Source organism: Salvelinus sp. IW2-2015, linkage group LG26 (assembly GCF_002910315.2).
Source record: "Salvelinus sp. IW2-2015 linkage group LG26, ASM291031v2, whole genome shotgun sequence".
Lineage (NCBI taxonomy): Eukaryota > Metazoa > Chordata > Actinopteri > Salmoniformes > Salmonidae > Salvelinus > Salvelinus sp. IW2-2015.
The window spans coordinates 1,718,163-1,729,246 of record NC_036866.1 but is presented as its reverse complement, the minus strand read 5'-3'; the positions used below and the strand labels follow the sequence as shown (position 1 = coordinate 1,729,246).

Here is an 11,084-nt window from a genome sequence, read left to right as displayed (position 1 = left end):
GAGGGTATAGCCAATTCCCCTTTGGCCGCCTTTCCTTCCAGTTCTCTGCTGCTAATGACAGGAACGAACTGCAAAATCACTGAAGCTGGAGACATATCTCCCTCACTAGCTTTAAGCACCAGCTGTCAGAGCAGCTCACAGATCACTGCACCTGTACATAGCCCATCTGTAAATAGCCCATCCAACTACCTCATCCCCATACTATATTTATTTATTTATCTTCTTCTTTGCACTCCAGTATCTCTACTTGCACATTAATCTTCTGCACATCAATCACTCCAGTGTTTAATTGGTATATTGTAATTACTTCGCCACCATGGCCTATTTATTGCCTTACCTCCCTTATTTACCTCATTTGCACACACTGTATATAGACTTTTCTACTGTATTATTGACTGTATGTTTGTTTATTCCATGTGTAACTCTGTGTTGCTGTATGTGTCGAACTGCTTTACTTTATCTTGGCCAGGTCACAGTTGTAAATGAGAACTTGTTCTCAACTAGCCTACCTGGTTAAATAAAAGGTGAAATAAAAAATAAAAAATTCCCGATCCACACAAGTCGGAGAAATGCCTTAAACCTGCCCATTTAACAGTAAAACAATCAATATTTCACCAAATTCCAAACATTGTTTTTAATGCACAACCTGCAGTGCTTGATCCAGCCTTGTGACATGAAAATATAACCACACTAGACTAGACACAATGGATATAAAGTCTACTGACCCACTGATATACAGTCTACTGACCACTGGATATACATTCTACTGACCCACTGGATATACAGTCTACTGACCCACTGGATATACAGTCTACTGACCCACTGGATATACAGTCTACTGACCCACTGGATATACATTCTACTGACCCACTGGATATACAGTCTACTGACCCACTGATATACATTCTACTGACCCACTGGATATACATTCTACTGACCCACTGGATATACAGTCTACTGACCCACTGGATATATACATTCTACTGACCACTGGATATACAGTCTACTGACCCACTGGATATACATTCTACTGACCCACTGGTATACATTCTACTGACCCACTGGAATACAGTCTACTGACCCACTGTGATATACATTCTACTGACCACTGGATATACATTCTACTGATCCACTGGATATACAGTCTTACTGACCCACTGGATATACATTCTACTGACCCACTGGATATACATTCTACTGACCCACTGGATATACAGTCTACTGACCCACTGGATATACATTCTACTGACCCACTGGGTATACATTCTACTGACCCACTGGATATACAGTCTACTGACCCACTGGATATACAGTCTACTGACCCACTGGGTATACATTCTACTTGACCCACTGGGTATACATTCTACTGACCCACTGGATATACAGTTCTACTGACCCACTGGATATACAGTCTACTGACCACTGGATATACACTCTACTGACCCACTGGGTATACATTCTACTGACCCACTAGATATACAGTCTACTGACCCACTGGATATACATTCTACTGACCCACTGGATATACAGTCTACTGACCCACTGGATATACACTGGCTAAATTCCCAATCTGCCCTCAACCATCACGGTCACCTAATAATCCCCAGTTTACAATTGGCTCATTTCATTCCCCCTCCTCTCCCCTGTAACTGTCCCCAGTCGTTGCCTGCAAATGAGAACGTGTTCTCAGTCAACTTACCTGGGTAAAATAACGGAAAAAAAAAAAAAAAAAAAAAAAAAATATATATACATTCTACTGACCACTGGATATACATCTACACCCACTGGATATACAGTCTACTGACCCACTGGATATACATTCTACTGACCCACTGGATATACATTCTACTGACCCACTGGGTATACATTCTACTGACCCACTGGGTATACAGTCTACTGACCCACTGGATATACAGTCTACTTGACCCACTGGATATACATTCTACTGACCCACTCGGGATATTACATTCTACTGACCCACTGGATATACATTCTACTGACCACTGGATATTACAGTCTACTGACCCACTGGTATACATTCTACTGACCCACTGGGTATACAGTTCTACTGACCCACTGGATATACAGTCTACTGACCACTGGATATACATTCTACTGACCCACTGGGTATACATTCTACTGACCCACTGGATATACAGTCTACTGACCCACTGGATATACATTCTACTGACCCACTGGATATACATCTACTGACCCACTGGATATACAGTCTACTGACCCACTGGATATACATTCTACTGGACCCACTGGATATACATTCTACTGACCCACTGATTTACAGTCTACTGACCCACTGGATATACATTCTACTGACCCACTGGCGTAAACATTCTACTGACCCACTGGATATACATTCTACTGACCCACTGGATATACAGTCTACTGACCCACTGGATATACAGTCTACTGTGACCCACTGGATATACAGTTTACTGACCCACTGGATATACATCTACTGACCCACTGGATATACAGTCTTACTGACCCACTGGATATACATTCTACTGACCACTGGATATACAGTCTTACTGACCCACTGGATATACATTCTACTGACCCACTGGATATACATTCTACTGACCCACTGGATATACATTCTACTGACCCACTGGATATACATTCTACTACCCACTGGATATACGTCTACTGACCCACTGGATATACAGTCTACCTGAACCCACTGGATATACATTCTACTGACCCACTGGATATACAGTCTACTGACCCTACTGGAATACATTCTACTGACCCACTGGATATACATTCTACTGACCCACTGGATATATACATTCTACTGACCCAACTGGTATACATTCTAGTTACCTCACTGGATACTGGATATACATTCTACTGACCCACTGGATATACAGTCTACTGACCCACTGGATATACATTCTACTGAATAAACGGTCTTTCCATTGAATATATAGACCATTTTAAATGTATTGCACTCTTTCAAGTCAGTGATCGTGTATGTGTGTGCATGTGTGTGTTTGTGTGTGTGTGTGTGTGTCTGGGTTAAACTGAATGACGAAGTTAAAGTTTAGTTTTTTTTAAACACAGAGATCTCTAGAGTGAGCCTTTGTAAACACGTCACTGTTAGTCCACACCTGTTGTTTACAAAGTGTGTGACAAACAAAGATTTGGAGCCTCCAAGTCGCCACTGAGGAAACCATGACCATTTATGGTTCTGTGGATGTTTTTGTCGGTTTTAACATGCAGGTACAGTGTGGTTTCCTGTGGACTTAGAATACAAGTTGGTGTTTGTCTATCTGTGTGTTCAGGTTTAATGTGGACTAACAGTCTGTGTTTGTCTATCTGTGTATCTGTGTGTTTATGTGTGTGCATGCACATCCTACTTGCCTGTGTGTGTGTGTGTGTGTGTGTGTGTGTGTGTGTGTGTGTGTGTGTGTGTGTGTGTGTGTGTGTGTGTGTGTGCTGCGTGCGTGCGTGCGTGTGTACAGGTTTAAAGCAGACCAACACTGTATTACATTGTGTGTTTAGACATTGAGTCCTGATACCCCCTTGTCTCAGACCCACGGCAGTGTGCTAGACTGGTGAGAAAGGACAGAAAAGACCCCAATCTTTCTCCTGTCCAAAAAAACACACAGCTTCCATTGAAATAACTACACAGTACACGAAATGACAACTCCAATATGTTCCCGATAAACAGATCCCGTTTAGAACTGTGCTGGTGGAAAATTAGCCATCCTATCGCAAAGACGAGATGATTTCGTTGAAGACACCCATACATATAGGTTACCTTTAAAATGATCCACGGTCAGAATGCTGTCTGAGTATCTGAGTTTAAAAACTGGTGTCTCGGCTAAAACAACAGGATTAATTTACAACTCTATTATCATGCCTCTCTAACAAGACTGAATCTAGTGACATCCTCTGTATGCTGAGTTAAAGAAAAAAAACGCTTTCAAAGAATTACACACTCGCTACCATTGCACTCCATTTTAAGAAGACAACACTTCAAATGAAGCATTGTTGCTATTGAAGGTATCCTCAGAGTAAACGTGTTGCATCTTAAGGTCAGAAAATTGATTAAATCTACAGCCTAGGCTATGTGGGCTATACACAAATTGACATTTAGAGATTTTACAAAACCATTTGGTTAACTATATGTAGGCTACTTGGAACTTCTGCAAACAAATGTAGGAGTTTACTATGGCTAATACGCTAGCATAGGCTGTATGTTCCAAGAGAATCACAGAAAGACAATCTGAGGAAAGGTTAGAAAAATTGTTTTAAAAAAGTACAATTAAAATAAGAACAAACCTTGCAGCTTTCACATGTGAGGAGCCCATAATGGTATCCAGAAACCTTGTCTCCACAAACCGGACACATCTCATCCAAGTCTTCATCATACGAGTAGTCCATCATTTTATAGTGGGGGGCTGCAACACATGACACACATGAGAAAACGAAGAAGAAGACTTTGATCTGAAAGACCTTTTTTTCCTATATAGGCCTACTGCAGTCTTTAACGTYTACATCTGACTGAATTTACAATGACCTTAGGCTATGGAATATTTTTTGAAAATCCATCAAATTTTTGATAAAATAATTAACATTCTGAAGCTTTGATCCAATAGGAKATTTGACTAAACTATTCCTTATTTGGATGAATAATGTTATTTGATGGTGCTAAAAGGAAATAACCTTCATTCTCCCGCGTTGCTGCATTCACTCTTGCTCGCCAGTCTCAGACAGGGTAAACATATGAAACTGAGCTTCATAAATATTCATGATATTAAGTCGTGAATTCATCCCGGAAATGGTAAGATATTAGAGTTAAGCATTCGAGGAGTAAATGTTACCGCCCACAGGCAAATGAAGACATAGCCTACAGTGCAACCTTTCGTGCTAACAGGTGAAAGAAAAATATAAAACTGATTCTTAAATTGAACTTAAATTGAATAGCCTTCAGCTACTCTTCCCGTGTCTGCTCTGCTCTGTACATATACGTTTTAATTGACTTTCCATAAGCACCTGCTTAAGTCTAGGCCGACATTTTACGGGCATGAATGCTGATGAAAATAATTTCATTGATATATAACAATGCTAGCAAACAGCTGAACTGACATTTACAATGGTAAGAAAATCATTTATTGTTCTTAAAATGCAGGAAAAAATCWAACAGAATAATCACAATGAATTTCAGAGCAGATAAAATAATGTAACTTTCAAAATGCGTCTTTCTGCCTGTGCGTCTGCTGAACATGTTTTCTCCATTGACCCTCTGATCTCGCAGCGTTTACAAGCCCTATATAATAAGTTGAGAAAGTCATTGTAAATAAGAATTTGTTCTTAATTAACTGACTTYCCTAGTTAAATAAAGGTTAAAAAAWATATATTATAATAATAATCTTACAAACATATCCGCCAGCACAAAAAATCCCTTATGAAAATGTCAGGCCTCATATTTTGATGACAGGAGAGCAGAATCCACGGGGTTAGTTTACACAGTAGCCTACTCTAGACCGTTCYGTCAGATTTTTGACAAGTTCAGAAAGTGTTTCTGTAACCTAAGGATATCACCTATATCTATCTATAGCTATCGAATCTTATCTCGGGCCTCTGAGAAACATGCAGCCTCAAAACTATTTTCAGTTTAAAGTTTGATATTTGAAATAAGCTAGCCCCGTGTTTAAATGGATTGGAAAATGGCATTTGCTTTTTGCACGCAGACAGAGAAACTACCCGTGCAAAATATAGATGAAAATTCCATTCATGCCTTGAAGGTTGAGTTATCAGATATTTGTATCAAAACCATATGAAACTTAATTTTAAAGATAATCGAACTGTGCAATTGGCAAAGTGAAGGGGATTTAGAAATATTAATTCGATAGGCTTGCAAAGAACACTTAAATTCTCATCGAAAATAGTTATTTTATTTTCTAACTTTTGGAAATTAAATCAAACAGTAGGCTAGTTCAGCATTATGAGAAGGAACCCCCAAAACTACGGGTTATAGGTTACAATTTGTAAACCTAACAAAAATGATTCCAAGCAAAATGTATTTAGCCCAACTTGGTATTTTTCAATAATTGCACATTTATGTCATCAAAACTTTTWTTTTGTCGTAGGCCAAATTTCTTACTCGCAAACTGTAGGATATCTGATTTGCACCCTCGTGTTCTGGAGTGTTCTGCACCCTCGTCACCCTTCTAATATAAACGTTTGACTAAAACGTGACGTGAAAGAAAAATATTGTATTGCAAATATCACTGACATAATTCTGCATGGTGCTGAAACCGAAGTTTAAAAGACAATGGCCTAGACTTGATGCCATTTTGGGAATTCACATTTTTCAGGTTCCAACAACTGGCACATCAGATCTTGCATATTAAGCAAACCTTAGACATCAGGTGAGTTTTAGGATGGTTTACTCATTAGCCGGGGTAAAATCCCATCAAATGACTGTGGCTAGGCCTGTATGATAGATCAACCGTAGCCTATAATTTCATAATAGCCTATGGCAGGAATGAAACACAATGGATAAAACTGAATGATATCTGACTAAGTGAATAGTGTGCTTTTAATTCATTCATAAAGTGCACAATGGAATCATTTACCATGCACTATTTGGAGAAAGTTGGTGAAAGCAACAATGATCTTTCCTATAGAATTTGGGTAGAGCGAATTCGCATATGCCACATATTGACGTCCCAGCGTAGCCCACCTTAATAGTGACATACAATGCATGATCAGCAAATAGGTGAACTATTCCAAGTTGACAACTGAATAAGATGCACGACGAGTTTGTCTAGGCTATTTATGTCCTAAACTGTCAGGTCTTTCGCCCGTAATTACGCACAATTTCACAAATGACACCTTTCYCGATGCCAGTGTTAACGCACAACGGCCACGCGGTCTACAAATATTGCCTAATAATGCGGCATCTAAATCGGTCTAGAATTCTTACCTTGCATATTTCTTGGCATGTGCCCCTGTTCTCCATGCGATCGAACGAGTCCTAGAGATTCCGTGTCGCCTTTGGGCAGCATGACAGCTCCGCTGGGCTGAGCGGGAGACTCAGCTCCGTCCGGCTGACCACCTGGACGAGAGAAGGACACCACAGGTTCTCACACTCACTCACTCACACACACACACAGACACACCGGAGAAAAGTGGCTTCCCAAATCCTGCGCGCTCACTGTATGGCCAAAATGCAGCGGGCTCTGCTTAAACTGACAGCGAATGTCTAGGCTACATACCCGATGGGTAGCCTGCAACAGCGAGAACAATGTAAATTCATTCTGAAATTGCTCTTAGGTAAATTGAAATATGGAGCAATGCCGTTGACCCTAGTATACGAGCATTGTTTTACCGCGAAGTTAAGGGGTGGAGCGCAATGATTTCGAGTTCTCTCTCTCTCTCTATAGCTCTCTCTCTCTCTGTGATTAAAATAACAAATCTACCCGGACAACGAGGGTTGAACCGGGTTAAAAATATGATGACACCTCTTTAGAGGTCTCGGCAGCTGACTGCTCTCCCGGCTGCCCTTTCCACGTCTTTGACACGGGTCTTGAAAGTGGAGTTAGCGAACTGTCAGGAACTTTCGGGCTGGTTTGAAAAGACTTTCACGCCGGCCGCTCCTTCACGTAAAGTCGGATTCGGTCTATCTGTGATGGAATGGGATGTGAAGTTCAAACGTCTCGTTGTTGCTTTGTTTACTCCACTGACACCGCTTCCGCCAATCAYGGGCTCATGGTGGTATGACATCACACCCTTAGCTCCAATCGCGTGCGGAGAAGGGCAACATAATTTCTAACGCGTTTATSCACACTGTCCAAATCACAACTGTTTTTACTGCTATTGATGGACTTAAAAATCGGCTGAAAAACAAGGGACAAAATCGAAGTGATGCAACTGAAACAATCTTTGACACAGAGGAGCGGATGACAAATAGGTCTACACACGGAGGCATGTCGTTATGCCAACAGGTCCAGTAATGAGTTATAAGCATATTATATAGTCTAACAGTTTTAATTAACTTTTCAGGAGTAGGTAGCTGATAAATTAGTGGGGGAAAAAACTATGCGCAAATACGTGCCATTTTACTGAGACGAAATAAAATAGTCGTTTTAGGCTACTGGATGAATGAATTCTAAGCTATTGCGACAAAACTACAAATTAGGGAAAAACCTTTTCAAGGCTGTAGTCTAATATGCCAATACCACATTTACTCAATTACCTCTATAAATGATCTAATTTCTCTCCTTAATATGTACAGAATTCTATAAGGACATGACGGATCAGATCACGTAACATAATTGACGTGAGCATTGAATTAAAACAACAAAACGAAAATCAGGATTTGTTTGTGTGTTAAAACACACACACACACACACACACACACACACACACACACACACACACACACACACACACACACACACACACACACACACACACACCAGAGAGCCGCACAACATATTCATTCTGCATCACCTGAGCCCTATTGAGAGCTGTCAATCAACGGATGGAGAGGATGGAAAAGTGACGCACAGCGGCCTTTTCAAGCAAAAGGTTAGGCTACATATCCAAGGTCAACTCGAGACATACATTAGAGTGGCCCTATAAGGCACTCAACATGCATTTACGCACTTGCGAGGGCAAACTCTCACACGCACACGCAGGTCTAACTGATTTCATCTATCCATTATATCAAATATATATATATATATATATATATAATAAAATACCAAAAAAATAATTAAAACACCTCAATGCTAATAATTGTTGCAATTATGATGTGTTTATCTTTGTAAATAAACTGCATTTCGTTGCTTTTCTCGTGCATGTTCATGCTCTGATAGCTAATCTTTATCATTTCCGATCATAAAGGCAACTCGAAATTATTTCGAGTGAGTTAACATTTAATAAACTGTAACCTACACTCACACACTAGGTCTACAAACACGTCAAAAATGTCTGAATTGACTGTAAAATGTGGCAATACATTCCGTTCAGATTGCCGGAATACTTTTGACTGTTACTGATGTCAACGTTTCGATTGGAACCATAAATAATTTACTTTAAACTGAACACAAGCATTTCGCTACATCCGCATTACACCATGCTAACCACGTGTATGTGACCAATAACCTTTGTTTTGATTTAACTTTGAATACTAAGCGCTATTGAAAAGATACTCCCCCCATCTTCGCTGATATTGTTCATAGAACAAAGCACGCTGTATCAACCTGTAACGCACGACACACGCGTTGAAGTGACCTCATTTGCAACATATTTCAATTTATTTCCGGATAATTGTCATCCTTAAATTTGACCTAATGACTAATTTATGACTGTAAAAACATAAGCTTGTTTATAAAAAAAAATAAAAAAACGGGAAATTGGAAAGCACCCTAGCAATACATCCAATGCATAGGCAACAACTATGTTAACAACCTAAACCAGGATTGGCAACTATTGTGTGGGGTGGGGGCCACAAAAATCTGACACTCATCATGAGGGGCCACAGTGGCTCACAGGTCTGTGTAACCAACTCCATACCCTACATGAAGTCAGAGACAGCCCTAGCTCTTTTTTGGGGGCCCCTAAGTGAAATTTTGTTGCCAGCAAAAACATTTTAGCCCCCCCCCCCCTCCTTCAACCACTCATTGCCATGCGTGTGCCTCGTGAAACAGTACCATGTGCAGTTTTACAGCTAATTTCCTGTAATTCTACTCATTTTACCATAGGGTGGAGAGAAATGTTTGCATATGATATCTGAGTGAGAGTGACTAGCAAAATCAATGGGGGGCCCCGGTCGGTCATTTGACCAAGTTCAGATAGCTGGCTAGACTCATTTACCAATCACATTTTTTTTTAACTGACATGGACTAATTGAGTGACTGTCAGTGACTGACATCACAAGAGGAAAATTGCAAAACCAAATTTCGAAATTGCATCTGGTGTATTCTACTATTCTAACTCTCAACAAACAAAAATAATAAATCATTGTTTGTGTGTAGTTTTCAGAAATTGATCCGCGGGCCTCCATCCTTGGTCTAAACTAATCTTCAAGCATAACATTGCATAACATGAAAAATGCCATTGCTGTTACTCAACAATGCAAGTCAACAAAACAATTCAAAAAGGTTAGAGAAAACTGCATGTTAAACCTTGTATTTATGGGGACATGACTGAGTGGAGGAGTCTAATAGAGAAATGATGAACACTCTTAGAATTAGTGGTGACTTGAGGAACCCGGAACTTTTGCTCGTCAATGGTTCATATTTGCACCTTTGATTAGTTGTAAGGGTTCTTTGAAGGAACCTTCAATGTTTCAACATAACAAAGGGTTCCTGGAGGAACCCTGGACTGGAGGCGTGGCTTAGAAGGGGCGTGGCTTTCATCCATCTTTTMGGGGGCCACCCGTTTGATTAAATGTCCTTCCTGTTCATATCTTCTGTTGTATTGTCATCACATGTTAAAGTTGAACATTGACAGCTGTATGATTTCCTCAAGAGTTAATGCAAATCCCAAAGTTGAAATAGTTACCACTTTATTACTATGTAATGAGCAACGTTAGTATTATTCATATTAAGTTACAATGTGTAATATGCATAAATATTTAAATTGGAAGTGTACAAACTGAACATGATGACCAGGAATGACATTTACTCTCACAGGTGACCAAAAATCTGAAAGCCACACCTCAAATCTTCTGATTGGCTGTCACCTCTACAATATCTTAGTAAAAATGTTCAAAATTAAACCCTTTCTCATCGCATAAACTTTCTGGTTTGACCCTTCACACAGTGGTTCCTCGAAGATCCTTCACACAGTGGTTCCTCGAAGATCATTTACACTTTGGTTCCTCGAAGATCCTTTACACAGGGGTTCCTCGAAGATCATTTACACTTTGGTTCCTCGAAGATCCTTTACACAGTGGTTCCTCGAAGATCATTTACACTTTGGTTCCTCGAAGATCCTTTACACAGGGGTTCCTCGAAGATCCTTTACACAGTGGTTCCTCGAAGATCCTTTACACTTTGGTTCCTCGAAGATCCTTTACACAGTGGTTCCTCGAAGATCCT

General features: G+C 40.1%; 1 protein-coding gene across 1 annotated transcript in view; it reads right to left on the bottom strand.

Annotated features, from left to right (window-relative positions):
- Positions 1–8,398, bottom strand: part of LOC111952794 (nuclear receptor subfamily 5 group A member 2) — a 120,025-nt gene extending 111,627 nt beyond the window's left edge. The window contains exons 1-2 of the mRNA XM_023971702.3: positions 6,959–8,398; positions 4,309–4,427 (exon numbers count right to left, since the gene is read on the bottom strand). Of these exons, the coding sequence (XP_023827470.3) occupies positions 4,309–4,427; positions 6,959–7,040 (201 nt within the window). The 5' untranslated portion in view covers positions 7,041–8,398. The remainder of the gene's footprint in view (positions 1–4,308; positions 4,428–6,958) is intronic.
- Positions 8,399–11,084: the final 2,686 nt, after the last annotated feature.